Below are 25,525 nucleotides of genomic sequence, written 5' to 3' on the forward strand. Positions count from 1 at the left end.
TTGCTGCAACCCATGACCCCATGTTTTATTTGGTTTATCTTTTTGTTTGTTTGGCTATTTTTTAAAATTTTTCTCTTCTGGCATATTTCTTTATGTCATTCATGTGCAACTGAAGCTTCTTTCTGAATTTGTCTCTTCATGCCTGGCTCACCATATATGCGACATTTATCACAAAATGAATTTGACTACAAAGCAATGACCATATTAGCACCACCCTATTCCACCCTCCCAAGAAAAACCTCAAAAGTACAAAAAACCTACTGCATGTTACAAAATTTGCATTAGACAGGCTATGGAAACTTACAGACTTGGAATTTGTAGTTTTAAGTTTGCATTCATCTTGGCTGTTTTCTGTCAGAGTTCAGAGGGTGAACAAAAAGCAGTAAGATTTACAAACTAATACCAGAATTTTCAAAATGATCCTTTACCTTGAATTGAAATTTGTACTAATTTATTTTGTGTGGCTTTCTGAAAATTCTTCACCTTTGACCTATTCCTAGTTAGTAGATTGGGGAGGGCACTTATTCTTATTTCTTCATTCCTGTTATGTAATGTCTCATATGGTCAGCTGATAGACAGATAATAAAATTAAGACAACTATTTGTCATTGCCAGTTCCATTTGTAAATTTTCTGTTTCACATGTTGTAGAAAAGAGACGTAAAACTTATTAATCTTTCCTATTGAACTACCTTGCAGGACCTCCATCTGCACCAAGAAATGTTATATCTAATATCAACGAAACCTCTGTTATACTGGACTGGAGTTGGCCTCAGGACACAGGAGGCCGGAAAGACGTGACCTTCAACATTATATGTAAAAAATGTGGGGGGAGTGTTAAACAGTGTGAGCCATGCAGCCCCAATGTTCACTTCCTGCCACGACAGTTTGGACTAACCAATACCACGGTGACAGTGGTAGACCTTCTCGCACACACTAACTATACATTTGAGATTGATGCAGTTAATGGAGTGTCTGATATTAGTTCATCCCCAAGACAGTTTGCTGCAGTCAGTATAACAACCAACCAGGCTGGTAAGTACCTTACAGTTTTCTTTTCCATTCTAAATTAAAATCAAGCAATGGACATTAGTCAACAGAGAGAGAGAGAGAAAGAGGAGAGAGAGAGAGAGAGAGAGAGAGAGAGAGAGAGAGAGAGAGAGAGAGAGAGAGAGAGAGAGAGAGACAGAGACAGACAGAGACAGACAGAGAGAGAGACAGAGACAGAGAGACAGAGAGAGAGAGGGATCATTTGAAAGAACCCCAGTGATGCATGAAACATTCAAATAATCTTTCAGATGGAGTACAACCTGACTAGAATGCCATCACTTGTAAGAGGTTTGTTTATAAGAATAGTCTAGACAGCTTCCTAATAAAAATTGTTCGGTGCTTTAACCCGTGAGGCCAGTCAACAACGTTTTATTTGTCCTAATTTCACATCCACACTGTGATGTTTGAAAACATCACCGATCCCCCCGTTCCTCAGTGGCACAGAATGATACCTTTCTTCACTCTCTATCGTAGCAATTCCTCCCTTCCTCTCCCAATTTTCCCCTTTTCTTTAGATACAGCAAGACTATGGTTTTTTTCCATTTTTCTCATCTTGTGTGTGTTCTGATTCTCTGCTCTCCCTTGTAGCACTTTCTAATAAGACTGGTACTGCTGTGTCCAAAATTATACATAGCACTTAGCTGTGAATCTCTTCAAAGGCAGAAAGGTGTGGTGGTTTGTTTATGCTTTACATAGTGTATTTTTAGATTGGCTGCAGTTTGCTTTCATATAGTCATGAAGGGTATTCTTACAGTTTTAAAAACTAATTGCTTTATTATACCAGGTGAAGCTTGTGAAAAATATGTGAACAGCTAAGAACATATAACGAGAGTACAGTTTTACATTGGAATAAAACTAGTAAAAATAATTCTCATATATATAAATATTTAATGTTTGGCATAGTCATTATTTTGTTGTAAGTTGACTGGGCATATTTGTGTTAATTTGCAAGGGACTACTTGTGAATCTCTCCTGCTGTGCAAGTGACAGATTTTTCTAAGCCTGTTATGTCAAGTATAATCTCCCCTTTTCCCCACCAGCATTAAAGAAGAGGATGGAGAGCCCCATATATATGGAAAGAGACATTCTTTATACTCAAATAATAAATATAGTGGAGAATCAATAGGAAAACATGCTGCATGCCAGGTGATAGGGCAAAATACAACTGATTCCTTGGAGTAAAGATAGTCAATGCAAAGGGATGAAGGCAAAGAGCATTTTATCACATGAAGAACACCATGAAAGTCAGTGAGGCTGGATGATGTAATATAAGATGAGTAGTAATGTATAATAAGGTTGAAAGGCAGTTTGGGCCAGGTTGAGAAGGGCTTAGTAGTGGACCTTCTCCTGCAGAGGCTCAGCTGCAACCCTCAGAGACTCAAGTAAGAGGCTCTGTGACACCTGTGTAAGGGATCAAAGGTCCCTATAGCCTTCATTAAGACTATGTATGGTGGGATGTGTGGAAATGCTAGAACAGGGGAAAGGTGATTAAACACAGATTTTGGAATGCTTTCTCTCTTTCACCAGGACTGAGAGATTAGAAAAGAGGATTAGAATGTGACTTTTAAAAATGCATAGGTACTTGTTAATGCCTGATCTAAAGCATATTCTCAATTCTGTTTTTTTTTCTTTTTTAAAAAACAAGAAATGAAATGATATAACTTAGATTTCTCTCAGATTTTCCATTATTTGTAATTTATGCTCAGATCAATATCAACCAAATTTTTACTATTTTCCAGTTTGATTATTTGAACAGTTTTGAAAATCAGTCTCTTTAGCCTATCTAAATACTTAAGACAGAATACAAAGTAATGTGGAAATGAAATTTGCCTTAAAAAAGTTAACCTGTATGAAACTAAATAGCAGGACAAAAAAAGAAAAGCTTCTATTTTTGGAGGAAAGTTACTTTTTCCCTTCTATCTAAAATTAAATTTTATGTTTAACAAAATATCAGTAGTCAAAAATTTGCAAGTATCCCAAGAAAAACAGTCAGAGGACTCAACAAGTCGAGGAAGAAAGGTGCCTCAGTACTCCTCAGTAGTGGTGAGGGGAAAAGTGATGGTAGTGGGGTTGTCCTACCCCTCATTTTAAGGAACCACTGTTTTTTTTTTAATTGTACTTCTTGAAAAATTATCCATCTGGAAATTATTTTCTTCATTTCTTTTTTCTTTGGCAAATTTAAATTCTTCCATAAGATCATTGGCTGTGTTTTTTTTTTCTCAGCTGACATAAAGTTCTCTACTCATTTTCTAGAGAAGAACACAACAGTTATTCACTAAAATTAATGGAACTATAACTTCTAAATATCATCCATTCCTAGCTAGGGTAGGAAGTAAAGCTTTAAGATGTTGTAGTTATAACATCAGCAACAAACAAAGGGGCATTTCAAAGGTTACAGATTGTTGATATGAGAAGAAATACTTGGGTTGTCACAAAGATATCTTATATTCAAACATATATTCAAAGATATCTAATAGTCAAACATGTCTGTGATTTTGCTAATGTGAGATGAAAAGAGACGAAAAACCATATTAGCAAACACATTACCTAATTTGCCAAGCAGAGAGCTATGGCAGCAGAAGGCAATATAAATTTAGAATATAAACTGGTTTGAACACATCTTTTGGAGAAGGATGTTGAAATGTGATGAGCTATGGTATATCAGAAGGGTAAAGCACAGGAGTGCAAAAAGAATGCTTAACAAGAAACTCACTAGGCAAAGCTAACTAAAAGATACTTAACGATGAAAATGGAAGCAGAAAAATAAACAAAGGAAGAAATGGGATTCAAAGATTTGAGGGGGTTCTTAGGGGAAATAATCCACTGAGCCTTGGAACTCTTTCTGTACTATCCTCGTCGATGAGACCACTTCTATCAGTCCACAATATGTTTAGCCAGCCCAATGTTATGAGATCACAAAACTAGCCCATATAACACATTCCATCTTACTATTGAACATAGATATCCTGTGGGCCCCTTCCTTATTCTCTTCCTACCCATTCTCTCCCACCTTTCACCTAGGTTCAGTAATCAAATTGATAGTACACTATTATTTTCATGCAAAGGACATATCAAGTCCTTTATGGATCAACTCACCATCCCTTTCACTCCTAATATGCTTCACTTCCTGGCCACTGCTACTACCCTACAAATGGCTTTCCCAGTATGATGTCATTTCCTCGAGGGAATGGATTATCTTTTTACTAATAATATCCTTAGCACTGTGCTTGGCATGTAGGTATGTAAAAAAATGGTTATTCATTCATTCATTATAACTTTGTGTTGAAGGAAAGTGACACCATCATACTTGGACATATAAGTGACTTCAAAGTTTCTCTTCTTCCTTAGAGAACAGGCAGAAAAGGTACTAATGATAACAAATGAGAAAATCAATTTTATAGATCAGTTATACTTGGAGGTCTGTGGAGACCAAGGATAAGTGGAGATCTGTGGAAACCAAGGACACATGGTGGCCATCGATGGAAACCAAGGATACATTGTATGTCAAACACATGGTGGCTACACAATTCTGAGATTGTACATAAAAATGTCAAGAATACCACAAATATGGGGGAAATATTGTTAGTCCAAAAATTAAAGGCAACAGAGAGAACATCGATAGCTATCAAGCTATGCATCTACTTTCATACCTAAATAACATTTTATGAGAATTATAGTGAGCAAGAAGACTTCTGGAAAAGTGAAATTTATTCACCAGGAGACCATTTTTTGAGCTTTACACAATTAACTTAAGTATGTGGAAAACTCAAAATTCCATTGGGCATATTATTTGTAAACTATTAAAAATTAATTCAGTAAAACCACATACCACCTTAAAAATTCATAGAATAGTAAGTTTAGAATTATGAGTAGCCGTGGAGATCTTCACATTAAATACCTCCATTTTACAAATGAAGAAGCTGAGTCCAAAAGAGGTCATTATTTGCCCAGGTTCGCTTAGAGGGTAAATATCTGAAACAGTTTAGAACTTACATCTTCTTGTCTCCAAGTATAGCCTTGTCTCTGCTATAAGATAACAAAGTGTTTTCCATGCTTACATCAAAATTACGTAAGATTGCTTAGAAGAAATCATATCAGACAATCCTTTATTAAGTGATAATAGACAATCCTTTGTCTACCTAGTTTCATTTACTGAATTTTAAAATTTAATTTTGTAATTTCTAATTTGCAGAAGCATGTAGATTGTTGTAAAGTAAGTAAAGTGAGTAAATGTTATAAAAAGTTCATCATTCTTAAACTCCTTACTAGCAATAAGGCAGTGAGGAAGTCTGCGTGTGTTTTTATTTCAGTTAATGACATTGACAAATTTGTATTTCAGTAAACTTAGCTTGACTTTTTTCCTTGAGATTTTTTTGTCACATCATTATTATTGTGTATTTTATAATAATATTTCTTTAAACACAGTGAAATGAAAATTTATTGGGCAATTCTACTGACATTGTAAATGGTTGTCTGGAATCCTATATTTCATGCTGATTCAGTTATATTCTTGAAATAGGAGCATCAGTAGGCATTATAATTATCTTTTAAGACAAATTAAAAGCTGTAAAAATAAGCAAATGCTCATTTATCTATATCTTATATTTCTTCCCTGCTCTCTGACACTGCATTTATCAGAGAACTAAGATTTCTGAGCATGTCCACTGGATGATTCTAGCTAAACATGGCATCAGGGGGCTAAGACATTCAGAAAAAATGACAGTTAGTGCTTTGGCTCTTCACATATTTCTACAAATCCCATGGAAGAGTCAAAATTGAACAGAAAGGTTATCTAATGCTTAAAATGTGTGCATATTTCGCAGTACTGACCATGCAGCAACCCATACTCTGGAACATACATTTCAGCATGTCTGTCCTTGTATATGTCTGTTGAGTTAAGCGCTTTTGTTGCTTTGGATCCCTAGCGTAAGATATATAAAGGAGATAAGGAGCAACGTCATTTATGCTGGGGGGAATTTTTTGCGTTGTTTCAGTTTTGTTCTAGTGAAGGTTAATGAGCTGGTACCCTTCAAAAATGAGCTCCTGAACACAGAAAAGATATTGCTGAGACAAATATGATGTTAATATTTCTAATTCCTCCAAGCCTTTGTTTTGATATGGATGTAGTAGGGCAAGCTGTAAAGTTCTCTTTTAATTTAATTTCTGTGATTGGATTTGTTGATTGTTTTCTTGATTGCATTGTACATGTCTAATGATGAGAATGTGGAAAATCACCTATTAAATTGTGCTAGGTAATGTTTAAAATTCCCTTCTCATGATGCATATATACAATAAATCAGAGTGAGATAAAGGGTATGGTGGAATCATGTACATACCCTCTCTTAATATCATCAAATAACATTCAGCAGAAAAGATCATATATACTAAGAGAAATTCTGTGGAATTTAGAATTTCTTGAAGTATGTTGTTAATTTTTCTTGTCTCCCTTGAATTAAGTCATGGTGTGGCATCTCTCCCAGGAACTGAGAAGAAGGATGAATACACAGTACTTTGTTAGAAGCAAGGTTGCAAAAGAAGGATGCAGTGTCTTCTTAAATAAATTTGGCCCTCGTCAATCTTTTTAAGAAACAAGGGCCCAATTTGGTCCTTGCCAATGTTTAATAATCATTTGGTTCTTTTAATATAACTTTAAATCTTGTACAGCTTTCCACACAGTGGCTGACCCACATTTTTTCCTTGAAGTCCTGATATAATTTTTACCTTTCAATCTGAATTGTAATCTCATCTCCTTTATTGAGACAATTGTGAGATAATTTGTAGCTACAGAAAATATTTCATTAAGTACTTGCCATGTGCCAAGAACTGTGATCTGTTCTGGCTTTACGAATAAAACCAAGAAAGATGGTTTCTCCCTTCAAGGAACTTACATTCTAACAAAGGAGTAAATAAAATAAAAGGGAGGCTAGAAAGGTGGGAGGCATGCTAAGAGTAGAACAGGGAAATATCGTGTGGAAGCCAAGTTCTGGGAAATATGCCTTTGTTCATTTGAGATAAGGCAAAATCTTGTCACCTATTCTGAGTCCAGTGTGTTTTGTGGGAAAGCAGTAAGGTTTCTGTATTTTGGGTATGGTGGCTGTAGGGGAGATGGCCAGGTGTGGAGATAGTATATAGAGGCCTGGTTCTGGAAGAAAGGGCAAAAACTCCCCCATCAGAGTCCAGTGTGATTCTAGGGGTAGAGTCCAAGGTTTCTTTGAAGAGAGGCAAGGGATACTGAATTTATTCTTGTCACCAGTTTTTACACTTATTCTTCTGCCTAGGGTCAGGAATGTCCTTTCTAAAGCTGAGCCTTAACTGCGCCTTAGATCCTTTCTGTGTTCTCCTCCATCATGAAGAATGCTGTGATGGTTTTTTTTTTTTCATTCCTCCTCATAATCTTCAGCTTCTTCCTCTCTACTAGTTCTTTCCCTTTGACCTTGAAATAGGCACCCCATTATTATGAAAAAAGCTCTTATGTGACCCAGCTCTCCCTCCAGCTACTATTCCCTTTCCTCTCTTTCCAAGAAAAAGCAATTTAATCAGGCGATCTGCATTTGTTGTCCTAATTTCCTCATCACCTGCTTTATCTCTGTTGTCATTCCACCATTCTATCTAAAAATCACATCTCTAAAGTTAAAGTGATTTTCTAATTGCCAAACAAACCAGATTTTTCAATATTGAGCATTCTCTCCTTGAAAATCTTCCCTCTTGGCTTGGAAAAGGCATGCATATTTTATTTTTTTCTTCATTTTGGTGACTGAACTTTCTCTCTTTTCATCAATCATTCTTCTTAGCACCAAAAATTATGGGCATCTTATTCTCAATCTCATTTCTGTCTTCTTTGGTCTCTCTGCAGTCTATCTCGCACATCATTTAGGCATTTCACATCTTTATTCTCAATGAGTTCTAAATCTGTGGCTTCAGTTCTTCCCCTCATGTCTCTAAACACCTACTAGATACTTTCTTTGGTTATGTTGCAGGCCAGTAAAAGTCAGCATGTTTAAAACAATTTATGATCTTCCCCCAAACCAATTTTCCTTCCCAATTTTTTTTTGTTAGTGTAACCGCCATTTTTCTGGTTACCCAGGCTCAAAAACTTGGAATTTTCATTGACTCCTAATAACACTAAAAAGTACTATTTAAGTAGGACTGCAAGGTTTACATAATGATTCTGTGTGGTTGGTAGCACCAGTATTGTTATGCTTCTTACATAGATGAGTAAACTTGAGACCCTGGTGATGAAGCCAACTACTTGTGAGCATACAGCTACTTAGTGTATAAGGTGGAATTAGACACTAGATCCTGACTACAAGGCTAACACTCTTATCACTTGTTTACTCTGCCTCTTTATTATCTCAACCCTTTTACTCTTTCCTTTAGTATATACCTTAGCCTCTCCAAATCCTTCCAATTTCTGCAGTGCAGCTTCATATTTTTCAATGAACATATCAAAGAGACTCTAATAATCCCACTAATGACTTATTCTGGTTATTTCCATATCCCTGAGATATCATGATACCCCTTGCGTTGTTTTCTACCTTTTATTTATCTCACCACATGACCACTGCACATCTTCTCTAATCAGAGGTATTCTTGTTAAGAACTTCAGCTGTGGAATCAGAGATCAAATCTGGTTTCTGATTCTTTCAAGCCATGACCTCATTCCAACAATTGACCAGGGTACTTTATACAGTGTCTCCCAAAAATCTGTGAAATTTTAAGCTAGTTTGAGTTAAAAAATGCACTAAAACTTTGGGCAGGTTGCTTAACCACCAAGGTCTCCAGTTAACTCATCAATATAATAAGCATGATAATACTGATGCTACCTACCACATAAAATCATTATGTAAACCTTACAGTTCTACTTAAATGTGAGTTTTTAGGCTGATTAAGAGCCAATGAAAATTCCAAGTTTTTGAGCCTGAGTAACTGAGATAATGGTGGTTATACTAACAGAAATTTATTCCCATGTATATGGGAATATATATTCCCACGTAACATATATCATATGTACACACACTATGTGTTTTTCTCTTTTATTTTTAATTTTTAAATTAACTTACATAGATCTGCTTTCTCTCCTTTCACAATGCCACTTCCCTAATTGAAAAAGAAAGAAAAATAAAAACCATGTAACAAATAGGATATGTTTTTTCCATTATTTTTTGGATTACAAATAATTTTGATTTTCTGAGATCATGATGTTTCATGATTCACAGGAATTAATTTATCATCTTTGCCGCAATATATGTGGTAAAGTGATAAACTTTTGTAGTAGTAAACAGCTTGAGATCACTAAAACTACTGTGCCTTCTCCAGAATTCAATCCAATCCAATCCCCTCCTTCTCATTACTAGAGCCAAGTCATCTCTCTGTAGTGTATGTGTGTGTACATTGAATAAGGTGTGTGTACAAAGATAGAGAGGCAGAGATACAGTTCTTAGAGATGCTGTCTTGAAGCCAGGAATAACTTGTCTCAAGTCTGGTATCTGATACATACTAACTACATGGCCCTGGGCAAGTAATTTAAGCAATTCTTGGTGTACTATACAGTACTTTAAGATTCTAAGTGGCAGAGAAGTTGTCTACCTGCCTACATTGATAGAAGAATTTTTTTTTACCTAGAATAACAAGGTTAGTTCTTAATCTGTCCGTATATGTGTATCTATCCCTCCATTCATTGTGTGTATATGTGTGTGTGTGTATATATATGTATACATGTATATGTGTATATATACATATATATGTATATATAATGCATTATCTAGGTAATAACCTTATTGCATATCTATTATGTATGTATGAATATGTGAATACACACACACACATATACTCATGTATATACATATAAAGAGAAACTGAGAGCCAAAAACAGCCTTGAGGTAAGGAAGATCTGTGATCAGGTCCCATCTCACTGGTAGAGTGAGCTTTTCTCATCTGGTAGTTCCCTTATGAACAAATCAAATAGTTCCCCTTAAGAACATCACAAGTCCCAGCCCCTACCCATACATATGAACAGATATAAATATATGCACATTAACATACCTATACACATATATGCTATGTATGTTTATATATTTATATATACATAATTCATATAAACATAGACTTATTTATGTACTATCCATGTTACTTTATGTAATATTCTAAACAATAGAAATGTTCACAATCTGTATTATCACAGTATATTTTTATCTCATTCATATAAACACACATTTTATATATATATATATATAGCCATCAATGTGGAATCCATTTGTGCATTTTTTGTGTTGTTCTTTAGTGTGTGTTTGTGTGGGTGTATGTATGTATGTATGTATGTGAGTGTGTGTACTTAAACATTGACCAATTCCATTGTTTTACACTTCCATTGATGTTAATACTCAGATTACATTGAACAAAGTTGTCTCCATATCTGCATCAACTACACAATATTGTTTATTTTAATTCTTTCTTTTTTTATAGTAGACACGGGAAATATGTTTTCAAGAAAGCCATTATGACAACATTTTATTCCACTTTAAAAATGCTTTTTAAAACTCACATAACAATAGATATAGGTGGCTCTTAGTCTTGGAATTGTTAGCCAGATACAATACTCTAAAGATATTTTCTAATATGAAAAATCAGGTTTGTTCTTAGGTATGGATGAGTCATTCTAATATTTGTAAGAAAAAGGAAAATAGGCACATAGGTTGCTGTTTGGGGGATATTAGCTTCATGCTATACTATACTTAATACTACTTTCTTTAGGTCTTCATTCAAGGTGATCCTTGTAGCCTTATCTCTTCTCTCTTCTTTCTTTTCTCAACCCTTCAAACTTTCCCATTCTTCTTGATTCATCTTTATCAAACCAAATCCTATCACTCTTAAGCCCCCATTAATTTCCTATTGTCTTCCTTTAATGTTTCTACTTGGAATTGTCTATTTATTGATAGATGCATTTTTATATAGTATGTGAGAGGCGAAATGAACCTTTCTCTCATGTGACTTGAAATGATTCTAGAAGGATTTGCTTACTATAGCCATGACCTATTTGACAGAATCCCAATAGTGAAACATCCTGAGAGTAAAGTTCCATGTGGACTTGTGTCAAGGAGTTGATCCTTGAATTTTGAGCACCCATTCATGGAAAAAGTGCCAATTACAAAGTGGTAAACCAACTGGAAAAATATGGCTACTCTAGATGATCCGTTTTTAAGGTTGAAGTAAGACCCTTTAGTGAATTAGGGAGCATTACCATAGGATGAACAATGGTTTTCCATGTCCCCTGTGTAATCTTTAAAAGTCAGTCAGTCTAGGAGTGATATTCAAAGAACACCAAGAGGAGGTTATAAATGGAGAAGGGCAAGGTGTGAAAAACTGCTTGGAGTTTAGAATAAAAACAAGGCACATGAATCTCCCACAAGGACAAAGCATGACTGAGGGAGCAAAGTCATTGGGGTCATTTGGACCTGAGGAGATTCAGGGCAGATACTACATAGCAGAATCCCTCTAGGTTCACTGTAGAACATAAGGTTGTTTTTCTGTCCTTGGGTTCTCTTATGTAAGCCTGAAACATTTCTCTCTGGGTATATGGAGAGTCTGTTTACCTTTCTTTGTTATAAACATTTGCTTTGCCTTTATAAGCAGTCTTAACCAACATGCCTTTACTAGCCTTGTTATATTATTAGAAATGCAGTTAAGAAGATGCAAGTTAGTGAGACGTATCCTCAAAGAGGAGATATAAATAGATCTAACATAGAAGTGTTTTGCCTGAGAATAGTGTCTGGCTGGGTTTAGAAACCTTAAAAAAAATTACAAGTTCTTTGATAGAACTTTCCATAGTGGAAAGGGAATATTTTATCAAGACAATGCAATAGTATTATGGTGCATTGAAGTCATGCTCTGCAGTTCTCTGCAATTTCAGTGTAGTATTGAAATGCCTTTGGGTCCTTGCTACAAGAGCTTTAATCTCTGACAGCTCCTAACAGAAAGGTTAGTAGTGTGGGTTCGATGGCTCCTTAATGCAACTTATCATGGCCAAAAAGTGGTGATATTTTAGCCACAGTAATCCATGAGACAACCTACTAATTTATAAAAGTTTCAATAACTGTTCGTAAAGAATCCTATACTGCCCAGAAGTAGCACAAACCATACCCCAAAATGATCTCCATAACAACGCAACGAAAAGTGGTCATTTTTCTCTGCTCAAAGACCTCTGAATCTGAATTGGCAGATCATTCCAATTTTTTGTCAGCTCCAATTATTAAGATCCGTGCCTCGCCCCTCCCCGACATTGTGTTAAATGTACTTCTTTTCAACTTCCACATATTATTCCTGGTTTTATCCTTTGGGGGCCAGACAGGGAAAAAAAATTAATCCCCTTTCTACAATTAAATGAAGAAAGCTACCGTGAATTTTCTCAGTCCTCTCTTCTCCAGTTTAGAATCTCTACTAAGTTTAGAATGTTGCGAATAGAATTTGAGGGAACTGCATTGTTTTTCAATTTAGATTAGTTGTGTTTTGATATTCTCCGTTACTCCAGAAAACAAAAAGGCAGGCATTCATTTCAAACCAACAACCGTTTATTAAATTTCTGCAATGCATCGATGATACGTGATGCTAGATTTAATTTGTTTTTCTTCATTTTAAGTGGCAGTGATAAGCTTCACATGAACTCTAATTCATGTTTCAAGGGCTATGAATTTTCATTTATCTTTTAACAGGAATAAGAATAAGGATAGGGACTGGAAGTTTTTGATATTAGAAGCTCCCAAGTGAAGGATCCCCATCTATCAAAGCAACTGAGCACCTTCTTTGCATCTTATAGTCTTAAGAGAGTTGCCTATGGGGTAGCTCAGTAGCTTATGTATTGCCCTTGGAGCTAAGAAGACCTGAGTTAAAATTCTGCCACAGATATTATGACCCTATGCAAGGCATGTAACATCTCTCATTCTCAGCTTTCTCCACTTGTAAAATTGGGATAAAAATAACATCTATCTCACAGGGTTATTGTCTGGATCAAATGAGTTATTATATATATATGTATATATATATATGTATCTGTATATTATTCATATATACAAATTCATGCATATATTTGGTTTTTAATCCTTTATATATAAGCCTATATAAAAATTAATTATTATTAAATAATATGTCAATATTCCCACAGCTAGTATGTATCAGAGGCAGACTTTAAATCCAGGATCTCTTGGATTCAAGGCTGGCTGTCCATCTACTATGTCATGATGTTTTTAATAAGTACAGGTTTCCTTTTTTTCCCATGGATCGAAAGAGGGACAGATAACTGGCAAAAAAAAGATAATTGAATACACTAAATATCAATCAACAGACTTAAAATCCATAGAGATCAACTTTTTGAAACAAATGAGAATGAAAAAGGATGTGAAGATCTTTTTTATTTGGATACCACCAACTGTAACTACACATACTGATTTATTGCATGCTAAAGCATTCATCTGTTTTTAGGTTTGTTTTTTTTTAATAGACAGAACCTAAACAAATATACCTTGGTGGTGCCATTCAGTTGTGTCTGATTCATCACCCCATTTAGGGTTTTCTTAGCAAAGTTACTGGAGTAGTTTCCCATTTCTTTCCCTAGTTCATATACAGATGAGGAGCTGAAGCAAATAGGGTTAGGTGACTTGCCAACACATCTAGGAAGAGTGCGAGACAAAATTTGAACTCAGGTCTTCCTGACACCAGACGCCACTCTCTATCTTCCATGCCACCTAGTTCCCCAAATAAATATACTTACTGAGAGCAAATTAGCTGTCGAAGGAGGCCAGATTCATTCTCATAGGACATAAAGGCAAACATTATATAACTTAGTATATTTGATAATTTACAAAACACTAAGACTAATTTACTAAACAAAATAGGATAATATGACTCAAAATAGAAATATATTCTTGATAATTCTAACTTTGTAGTTTTCACTTCTATGAGAAATGTCAGCAGGCTATATGTCTTAATAATCTATTTTTTTCTATTGACTTAAGGGACAACTATGTGAAAGTGAGGACTTTTGAATCAGGCTCTGAGTTTACAAATGAATCAAGTAATTGTCCTGTTATTTATATTTTTCATTGCATAATAATGTGGCAACTTTGCTTTCTATTCAACACATCACATATCTCAGATTCAGATCACACCAGAGCTGCAGTGATACCTATGGCCTTACTGGAGCACTCCACATCATTTAACACATTAATGAGTCCTTTCAGCTCTCACAAGATTTCCTGGTAGGTAAGGATATTACATATGTGGGATCGAGGCAATAAGTGAAACAAAGGAAGAACTTTTTTGTTCTTTCAGTTACATTCAGTCCCTGTATGACTAGTGATAGTGGTAGTTTTTCAAAATCTAAATCATAATTCTGTCATATTTTCTTAACTTTTGACCCACATTATATACCTCATACGTAGTCTGTTGCAAAAGAAAACATAGACCAAAATAATAAGAAAAATAAAGAAAATGTTTAAAAGTATGCTTTGACCTGCCTTCAGATTTCATCAGTTCTTTTTCTGGATGTGGATAGCATTTTTCATCATAAGTTCTTGTTAGTTATCTTGTATCAATGGTGTTGGATCAACACAATGGTGTTGCTGGGAATAGCTATGTCATTTTCAGTTGGTCATTGTATAATACTACTGTTAGTTATTGTGACAGTTTTCTCCTAGTTCTGCTCATTTCACTTGGCATCAATTCATCTAAGTCTTCCCAGACTTTTCTGAAACCATCCTGTTCATCATTTCTCGTAGCACAATAATATTCCATCACAATCATATACCACATTTTGTCCAGTCATTCATCAATTAATGGCTATTCCCTTCATTTCTAGTTCTTTGGTCCCACAAAGAATTACTTTTTTCCCCTTCTCTTTAATCTCTTTGGATGGTAGACCTAGTGGTATTTCTAGGTGAAAGAGTACGCACACTTTTATAGTCCTTTGGTCATGGTTCCAAGTTGCTGTTCAAAACGGTTAGACGAGTTCACAACTCCACCAACAGGGCATTATATGTCCCTATTTTCCCCACATTCCCTCCAATACTTATCATTGCCCCTTTCTATCATATTGGCTAATATGGTGTTCAGTGATACCTCAGAGCTAATTTGCATTTTTGTAATCAATAATGATTTAGGGCATTTTCGTATGACTGTTGCTAGCTTTGTTTCTCCTTCTAAAGACTGCTTATTCATATTGTTTCATCATTTATCAATTGGGGAATCATCCATATTCTTATAAATTTCACTCAGTTCTCTTTATATTTCATGAGTCTTGTAACAGAGAAACTTACTATAAATATTTTTTTCATATCCCTGCTTTCCTTCTATTTTTGGCTTCATTGATTTTGTTTAGGCAAAATCTTTTTATTTCTTTGTAATCAAAACCATCCATTTTTATCCTGTAATGTACTCTCTTTCTTGTTTGGTAATTAATTCTTCCCTTATCTATAAATCTGACTGGCAAACTATTCTGTGCTCCACTAATCTGTTTATGCTATCATCCTTTATGTCTAAATCTTGGATCTTTTTTGACTATATCCTGGTATATGGCGTGAGGTGTTCATGCATGAATACTTTCTACCAAACTGCTATCTAATTTTCATGGCATTTTTTGCCAAATAGTGAGTTCTTACCCCCTAACTTGGGTCTTTGGATTTATCAAACATTTAGGTTGCTGTGGTCACAGACAATTTTGTATCTTATGCCTAATCTATTCCACTGATCCACTACCCTATTTCTCATCCAGTATCAGATTGTTGTGATGATTACCACTTTATACTGTTAAGCCACCTTCATGTTTTTTTATTGATTCCCTTGATATCTTTGACTTTTTGTTTGTCCAGATGAATTTTTTTTCTAGCTCTACAAAATAACTTTTGTTAGTTTGATTGTTATGGCACTGAACAAATAGATTAACTTAGGTAGAATTGTCATTTCTATTATATTGGATTGGTCTACCCATGAGCAATTGATATTCCTCTGTTTTAGATATGACTTTGTGTGTAAAGTGTTTTGTAATTGTGCTCGTATAGTTCCTGGGTTTATCTTGTCAGGTAAACTCCCAAGTATTTTATATATCTGCTTATTTTAAATAGAATTTGTCTTTCTATCTCTTCCCACTGGACTTTGTTGGTAAAATATAGAATTGATTATGATTTATGTGGATTTACTTTGTATCTTACAATTTTGCTGAAGTTGTCAATTATTTCAACAAGTATTCTTAGTTGATTTTCTAAAAATACATCATATCATCTGCAAAGAGTGATAACTTTGTTTCTTAATTGCCTATACAAATTCCTTTAATGTTGTTTTCTTGTCTTTCTAGAGCTGCCATTTTTAGGACATATTGAATAATAGTGGTAATGGGCATCTTTGTTCTTATTGGAAAGACTTCTACCTTATCCTCATTACAGATGATGCTTTCTGGTGGATTTGGATAGATACTACTCACCACTTTGAGGAAAGCTGCATTTTGAAGTGTTTTTAATAGAAATGTGTTTTATTGTGTCAATAGATTTTTTTGCCTGATTGAGCCTAAAAACAGGGTATATATGTTCAGGTAAAAAAAAGTATAACCCATCTTAGGGGCTCTAACCATAGAGTATGAGTGTGCATGTGTGCATGTGCATGTGTGCGTGTGTGTGCATGTGTGTTTGTATGTGTGTGTGTGTGTTTGGAGAGAGGTAGCAGGTATAACCAGGAGTTTTCTGCTAGCAGGCAATTTTGTACCAGTATTCTCAAGTTCTAATGGCTTTGAAATTGTCTTGGGTTCACCTACTCAATGTTCTGCTGATGCTAAATTTGGAAGGGCTGAATTTGGAAAGAGAATCAGGAGGTCAGGCCAAAACATCCAAAGCATCAGAAGAGTCAGAGCAAGACCGATATATCAAGTTCAAGGTCTTAGAGAACAAACAAGAGATATCTATCCAGTGTATGTAGCTGCAGAGTTCTGAGCCCCACTCAGACAGTGAAGACAATGTGAATGTATGTAGTAAACTCCAAACTATAGGGAATTTTTACTGCTGATCAGTTGGGGTGGGTGGGGGAGGGAGTAACACATGCTTTTCCCTTTTTCTTTTGGGGGAAGGAATTATTTACTCTCTTTATCATGTTGCTTTTTTTCTCTTTTCCCCTGTTTGAAAAGGAAGATAGAGATTTGGGAGCATTGTTCTCCCACCTGTATCCCCTTCTCACATTCTTAAACATTCCCTTTCATTTTTAAAGCTGTTGTTCTTGTGGTTTATTCTCCACCACTCAAAAGTATCTGCGATCTCATTGCTTTGGAAGTTGTATGTGATAAAGCAGATTACAGTTTATCCATGCATGCCCATCTTGTACAACTGTTGTCCAGTCCTCCCATATGTGATCAGCGAGATCCCACCTGTCGTACCAGAAGAATCTCTCATTTTCAGGTCAAACTCTGGTTGTCCCTCTTCCATCCTTCATCCTCACACCATGATCAGTTTATCTTATTCCTTGATGACTTCATTAGACACTCTTCCTAATTCCTCATTAGTTACATGTTACACTATACTCACATGTGCCATGTACCTGTTACCCTCTTGACACTATTCATTTTGATGTTTTGAGACAGATGTGCTTTAAAAAAGGCACTTGCATATGATAAACATAACATAGCATTACATAACATAAATTCTAGATGCATGTTGATTTAGACATAGGGATAGACAAAAGGTGTTCGCTGGTGATTGTGTATCTATTTCCAGAGAGAGACCATGTCTAGCTGAGTTAGGCTGTGAGGTTTGAAGCAATAGAGAGGGAGCCTCAGTTCCCTTGTTCAGATATAGGAAGTGTATTTGTTCAGCATAATTGAAATAGGAGCTGAACCACAGGGAAAAATAGGTAGACTTTTTTTAGACTTTGAATACCTGAAAAAGAATCTGAGATAAAACGTAATTTTAGTTAAAGGTAGGGGAGCCAGTAGAACTCCAGGAGCAAGTGAGTGAACCATTTTTCCTTCTCTTCCAAAGCAGTGCATATTGGGTTTGAAAAGAAAGCCATACCTGCAGGAGAGTGAAGTAGGACAGAAGCTCTGTCCATAAAAGAGAGGAGGGAAGTGAATTTCCCAAACATATAGCCATCAAGGCCCACAGGTAAAGGGATTAATAGCTCAGCTTGCCTTGATTTCCAGCCTCACATGATAATTAGAATAGTAAAACATACTATTTCAAATGTGCAAAAGTATGATTTAGGCTTGAGGAATGGATTAAGGTTTTCTGAAGGCCTTTCACCACTTCAGATAAAGTACTATGTTTTCCCTGAGTGGTGTATAATCTGTGGTTCTCTGCTGAGATAAGAAGCCTTCTAAAGCAGATTGTATTCACTTTGCAGTATCTAACAAGTCAATCTTTCTAAAAGGAGCATTATAACAAAACCCCAGATGTTCAGTGCATGATATAGATTTCCCCCCAATGGTCCTTATAAAAAGGACCAGAAGACAGGCTTATTAAAAGTCAGCTGATGACATGATATAAAGGGGTCCTGGTTCAGTGACTGTTATTACAGCTGTGTTCCATTACATATTAGATACCTAGAACATACTTGTTTCTGAATGACATTTATCTTTCGAGTTTCCAACATTCTTTCCCATAAATAAAGATTTAATGCTTCTCAAGTGCAAATTCAGGGGCTGTTTTGCTTAGTCTCACATATAAGATGAGCATTTTTTAATTGAAATTATTTTTTGAGAGTTCAGTGCTATTCCTGTCCCTATCAGCTCCAAATGACTGGTATTTGTCTTGTCACCCTGCTCACTCTGTTTTCTCCTTTGCTTGAAGAGGTGATAATAACTTGAATTTCACAGGAACCAGCCATGTTAAGAACATGTGACAAAAGTTACTATAATCATGATGGGTAAATTCTCTCTATTATTGCTTCACACTGGGAGACTTCTGAATCCATTATAAGAATGGATATGCCAATGCCATGGGGTAAACCAAAACTTGTATTTATGTTTTCCCCTAAGAGATCATTTCCATTTAAAAGATGTTCCAAGAAAACAGGTGAAACAGTGGTTAGCCAGCCTCCTCCTTGATTGGGAGGACTCAAGTTAGCAGAGGCAGAATAGGATGAAACTGTAATGAAAGTTTGTACACTATCTCTAGAATAACAATTCTAGAAACTTTGGCAAGTTCACTAGGTTGGAGTAAATGCATTGTATAGTCAGATACTTTCTAAGTAGGCCTGGCATGGCCATGATTTATCAAACACATGTTAGGCATGTGATCCTATTTTATGGGAAAGATGTAGGCATTCACCATCTCTTGGGGAGGGGTGGGTACTATAGAAATGGAATTCCCTACGTGAGTCATTGATATAGCGAGAAACCCAAGGGCTTTCACTTTTGCTTTCTGAAACATTTGGAATGATGAGGAATTAGCCAGGGTCACTATTCTTAAGGTAACAACTGCTGCCCAGAAGGTGGCTCTCTTCCAGAGTGAGCAGCTGCTGCTACAGCTGCTTTTCTTTTTTCTTTTTCTTTTATAATTACTAGCCTCTCCTTCTTTCTTGGATCACCTGGATGCTACCTATACCCTCCAGGCCTAATGTTTTCATTGTAATGAACTGTCCAGAGAGGAAAGGAGAGCTATTCCATTGGCTTAAGATACCATTGAAAGGGAGGGAGAGGGGAAGGGTACTTTCCATATGTAACTGAGTGTTTGTGAAAAGTGCCAGATTGACAGATGTACAGGATATACACAGTACATGGTATGGGTGGAAGGGAGTGTGAGACTTCCTTTTAGTGTTTCAGCACACACAGGAATTAGCAACAACAGAAGCATTATTTTAAAGACCAAGAATGATGAAGAATATTTGCTTAGTAAATAGTAGATGTTCTACCTTGAACATACACACACACATGGACACGCACACACACACACACACACACACACACACACACATGCTTCATTATTGCCCAGGAGGACTGTAGTACTCTTAACCTGTTAAAGTTGAAGGTTTCTTTGGCACACAACCTTCTACACTCCTTAAAAGTTAATTAATGAGAATAAATAAAATACTAACAGTTGATAAACTTGAATGAGGTGTTTGAGCAGGCACAGCCCTTTCTCTCCTCTGATACATCACACTTAAATGCCCAATTCCCACCAGACACAGAAGGCAAGTTGCAGAGGGAGTGCTTTCCCCCAGAATTCCTGTCAATATTTATTTTCCATCCTCCCTCCCATAACTTAGCCTTTCCTAACCTTTCACAACCCACACCCAATCCCAGCCCTACCTGGCATTCTTTGATCCAGTGACACTGGATCCCCATCTTTTTGCCCCAAGCATTTTCTCTGGCTGCCCCTCTTCTGTGCCTAGCTTCCTTGGATTCCTTAAATTTTAGTGCCCTGTTGATTATTTCCTTTTGATTCTTTCCATAGCTTATTGTTTCTCTTACTCAACTGTGAGCCCATCTAGGTCAGGGATATTTTTTGGCCTTTCTTTATATCTCACGCACATAGTAGGTGCTTAATAAATGTTTTTTGACTGACTCCCAGATGGATACTTCCTTACCACTATGTGAGGGAAGCCAGAGCCCTCAGTTCACTACTTGGGCCTACTACCTCATCCCAGCTGGTCCCCCATGTCTTTCATCCACTGAGGATGAATAGGGAGTCAGCAATTAACAATCCTTATGGTAAGATGGAGAATCACTGAACCTTGGTTCTAGAAATTACAGAGAGCAGGGAGAATTTTTTCTAACATTAATTAATTAATGTTGTCTAACATTATTTCTTCTGGTCCTCTCTTTGAAATGAATGGTTTGAGAACACTCACATCTTTTTTCTCCAAGTTATTAAAGAAAGATTTTTTTATGTAAAAAACAAAGCAAAAAAAAAAAAACAAAGAAAAAGGAGCTGATACAGCAAAGGGTGACTTTTGCCCTTGTCAAGATATTGGAAGCTAAAAAACATGACAGAAAAAAAAGAAAGGGAAAGACAACTGAATTTCTGGAGCTTATTAACAAAAATGAGGCCTTTTCCCCAAAAAAGAAGGAAACAGGTTTATGTTTCAAGAAAGAAACAGCTACTTGTTATGCAAGAAATAATGACATTGATCCATCAGTGCTGTCAATTTAGACAATCCAATCAAGGTCAGAAGAGGAAGATACTAATAGCTGCAGTGTTATCTGGTAAGGAGCACTGAGGCAACTGTTCGTTGACCTCATAATATTAATACAGAGGTCTAATTTTCTTTTGTCCCACACTATTGACTAGACTTTCCAAAACTTGTCAAGCCTGATGACTTGGTCATTAGAATTATGATCAAGAGACTCCTCAAATTATCAAGCCTGATGAAACCAATTCACTATTGCTGAGCTCTGTTGAGTTTTTTGGGTTTAAATGAAGTTGCCAGAGGAATCTCAAAAGCATTGGTAAAAAATTATGAAATCTTAGGCAAGAAATGGAAGGCCTTAGAGGAAGAGGGGGTGATTGAAGACAAGAACTTTGGAAGATGAAGGCAGATTTTAGAAAAGGACAACTTGTTAAGAAAATGCTGTTTGAAAAGCAGATTTGAATTTCTGGACTACAGTTTAAAATATAGGAGTAACAAGCATATAGTTGGAGGGAGAAGTCTAGGCTGGTAAAAATGTATTTGCCTTAAGGCTTGCAAATATAATTAAGCTTGTCCTTCATTCTGGAAGAGGACCATGACATCACTGCAAGTGAATTGGATTTAACTGAGGCACTTTCTCCTCAGGAGCCATCTGGGTCCAGTGGCAAAATATAGGTCAGGAAAACTGGAGATGGCCACCAAAAGGGCTTGGAGATGAAAGCGAAAAAAGAGGCAGCTTTGTAGCATAGCACATAGTCTTAGACCTGAATTCAAATCCAGTCCCAGACATTTAGTAACAGTGAGATCCTGGATAAGTCATTTAATTTCTGTCTCCCTCAGTTTCTTCATTTGCAAAATGGGGATAATATCTCACAGGATTGTGGTGAAGATAAAATGAAATAATGTTTGTAAAGTGCTCTGCAAACCTTGAAGCACTACATAACTGTTAACTATTATTGTTGTTTTAGGGAAAGACGAGGATCATGACAATGTTAGTTATAGTTCTGCCTCTTAAAAGGACATAATGATAACAGAAAAAGAAAAGATCCACTCAATTCATTTTGGTTATTTTATTTGATAAGGATAATAATCCTTAGAAAAAGATAAAACAAAAATAGTTAATAGGGATTTGAATCCAAGATAAGTAGGGAAATATACTCAGATAAGGTGTAGCAACCCTTATTGGGTACAAGTACCTTATGGGGTACCATGACCAGATGAAGTGCTACAGGGTGCTGAAGGAACTGGAAAACTGGATGGTTTAAATGATCCTTGAAAGCTCTTAGGAAATGAGAAATGATCTATCGTATTTTAAATGGACAATTTTCAGAAAAAGGAAAGTCAAGTATACAACTATAATCCAGTGAGCTGAAATTCAATTTCTGCATTAAAATTATTGACTGTTTTGGCAATATTACTGAACTGACCATTTTGAGAAACCATTTGACAGATTCTCTTGTTCTGTTCTTATGGACAAGACTGGTAGAGTGGCCAGATTTATGTATAGACATTATTTATCTGATATCAACTTGGAAAATAGTCTCTTATGAAATGTCCCCAGGTTACAGCTGTGCTATTTCACATTTTTATTAGTGACCTAGATGAAGGTTTAATTAGGGTGCTTATCAGACTTCCAGGTGAGATCACTGACTTGATAGCCAGGATCCTTAAGATCTCAAGAGACTAAAATGCAAGACCAAACCTAACAATTAATTAGGATATGAATTGGGAATTAATAAGGATAAATGTCATTTTCCAATTGGATTCAAAGAAATTCATTGATTAATCAGAAGACACTTTTAAAACTCCTGCTATGTTTCACACAAAAGTATAAGATAAGGGAAGGGGGCTAGCTAACTCTATATACAGATATTGAGAAAAACTTTATGGATTTTAGTGGTCTGAAAGCTTAATACAAATTCAATCTAAAAGCTAAATAAGCTGAGATCTTTGTTTACACTGAGAAGGCTGAGGGTCCAGGATGAGGTCCATTATATTCTGTCCCAGTTACACCACATCTGAAATAGCGTTATCTCAGGCACCACATATTAGTCAGAATGCTGATAAGCCCAGAGAGTTGTGACTATAATAATGAAGGGCCAAATAAGGATCGATTGAAGTATCCAAGGATGTTTAGCCTGTAAAAAAGAAGAGTTAGTGGGGAAGATGAGACATAATATATAGATTATCATTTATTAATATTATTTGAGACAAGCTTTATGTCCCTAAAAATATTACCTAACACAGAAAGTTTAGTTATAAAAGTCAGGCTTAGCTCAAAAATGCTCCAGAGAAGTTGTATAATTGGAAGGAATGCTTACATCCCATTTTGGGGAACACCTTATTTCTTCTTTTGAGTCTATCCAATGCTTGTGTTTTGAGTTCCCCAAAATAGATTACCTGCTGATATACACTTCAAACTTCCCTCCACTCTGATACTATCTACTGCCAGCATGAGATCAGTCAGGCAAATAACCCTTTGCCCTTTTTTCAACTTTGTATAATGTAATCTCATAAAGGCTTGTGGAGATAACTATACCTTCTTTCAGGCTCTCTCTACCAAACAACCTCATACATTTCTTGGGGTTTGTTCTCATGAACAACACATCTGAAGAGCTGTCATGTACAAGAGGCAATAGATTTATTCTGCTTGGATTCAACAGGTAGAATTTAGAGCAACTGGAGTTAGAGGGAAGAGAAGGTGATATGGGGTGATGGTGGAGGACCATCCTACCTTTAAAAGTATACAGAAGTTTGCCAGACTACCCCAGAAGACTGTGTAATCTTTTCAAAACAACTTTCCCTGCCAATCTTTAATAATCAATCAAGAAAATGATGGATGATCATTCAACAGTTATATTGTAGGGGGGATTACTGTTCAGATATTAGTTTGGACTAGATGGCCTCTCATCTCTTCCAAGTCTAGAATTCTGAGGTACTGTGATCCAGTGAATTAGATTTGAACTCAGGTCTTTCAGACTCCAGCCCAGCACTCTATCCACTGTAACATCTTTCTGCCCCTGTGTTCCTTGGCTTACTTACCACAGAAGGAGGTCCTTAAATTCTCCTCCCAAACTTACCATCTATAACCAGTTACCTTAGAATTTTTCCAGTAAAAATACTTACTATGGTAAATTTTTGTTATTGCTGTTGGTATCCAGTGGTATCAGTGGTATCCAACTCTCCATGATCCGATGGACCACAGCACACCAATGCTGTATATAGGTTTTTCTTGGCAAAAAATACAAGTTGTTTGCCATTTCTTTCTCCACTGAGTAACCTTTTGTCAGAACTCTACACTATAATGTATCCATTTTGGGTAATCATTCATGGTATAGCTCATAGTTTCATTGGGCTAAGCAAGTCTCTCCTCCAAGACAATATAGGGATCTATATCTATCTCTATATCTATATCTATACAAGGAGGGGATAAACTTTCAGGTGCTGCTAGCAACTTAGTGCTTTATCTGTCCCCTTTCCTGGTAAACATTTGTTTTTATAGGGTCTTTCTGGGAACATAATTTTTATTGTCTATTCTAATGTTAGATATTTAAAGTAGATCCTCTGAAGGAAATATTTTATGATTTAGGCAGATGCCTAATTTAGGCAACCTGAAGGAGAATAACCCCATGTTTACACAAATAAATAAATGGTGCTATTCCTGGCAACAGCTGCTGTATCTTGGCACCTCTATGTGGTTCATGAAGTTATCAGTGGGGTGCTTAAGTTATTAGGAGGCTGCAGGCTACATTAAAACCAGAAAGGAACAAAAATCTCCTTTACTATTGCCTACTTGCAGTCTCAGCTATGCACTAATGATAACTAGTTCTGATTTGAACAAACCAAAGTGACTCTAGGTTAACTAACCATCCTGATAACAAATACTCACTCTGTGCAAATCTCATTTGAATGGTAGAAGTGGAATAGTAGAAAGAACGCTGAATATGGGAAGTTGTGAAGTTTGTTTTTGTTTGTTTAATCACCAAGCATTTGTTAAAAGTGTACTGTGCTCTAGGCACTGTCCTAGGTCCTTGTATCAGCAAGGACCCAGGCAAACACAGGACAGCCTGCTGTACAGGTTCTTAGATCTGCTTTTCTAAAAGAAAAGCAACTGTTGAGGGGTCAACAACCACTTTAATCAAGCACATGTATCATTCCCTTAGTTCAGGGGGAAAAGTCAGCACCATGAACTTCAGAGAAAATACAAACAGAGAAACAAAGACCAGCAGACAGGGCTTCCAACTGTCTGATCATAGGCAATGCATATATAGTTACTAGAGAGGGAAGCACCAACATCTGGGTTTTCTAAGTGGGGGCGTGGGGGCAAACAAACACTTCCAATCAGTAAGCCCCAAAACAAAAGTTAACCTCAGTGTGTGTGTGTGT

At 36.2% G+C, this 25,525-nt stretch overlaps 1 protein-coding gene across 4 annotated transcripts in view; it reads left to right on the top strand.

Moving 5' to 3' along the window:
• Nucleotides 1-25,525, top strand: part of EPHA3 (EPH receptor A3) — a 419,590-nt gene that overhangs the window by 254,020 nt on the left and 140,045 nt on the right. For all 4 annotated transcript variants that reach the window (XM_072621658.1, XM_072621661.1, XM_072621659.1 and 1 more), the window contains exon 5: nt 698-1,033. In XM_072621658.1, coding sequence (XP_072477759.1) covers nt 698-1,033 — 336 coding nt within the window. The remainder of the gene's footprint in view (nt 1-697; nt 1,034-25,525) is intronic.

Source organism: Notamacropus eugenii, chromosome 6 (assembly GCF_028372415.1).
Source record: "Notamacropus eugenii isolate mMacEug1 chromosome 6, mMacEug1.pri_v2, whole genome shotgun sequence".
Classification (NCBI taxonomy): domain Eukaryota; kingdom Metazoa; phylum Chordata; class Mammalia; order Diprotodontia; family Macropodidae; genus Notamacropus; species Notamacropus eugenii.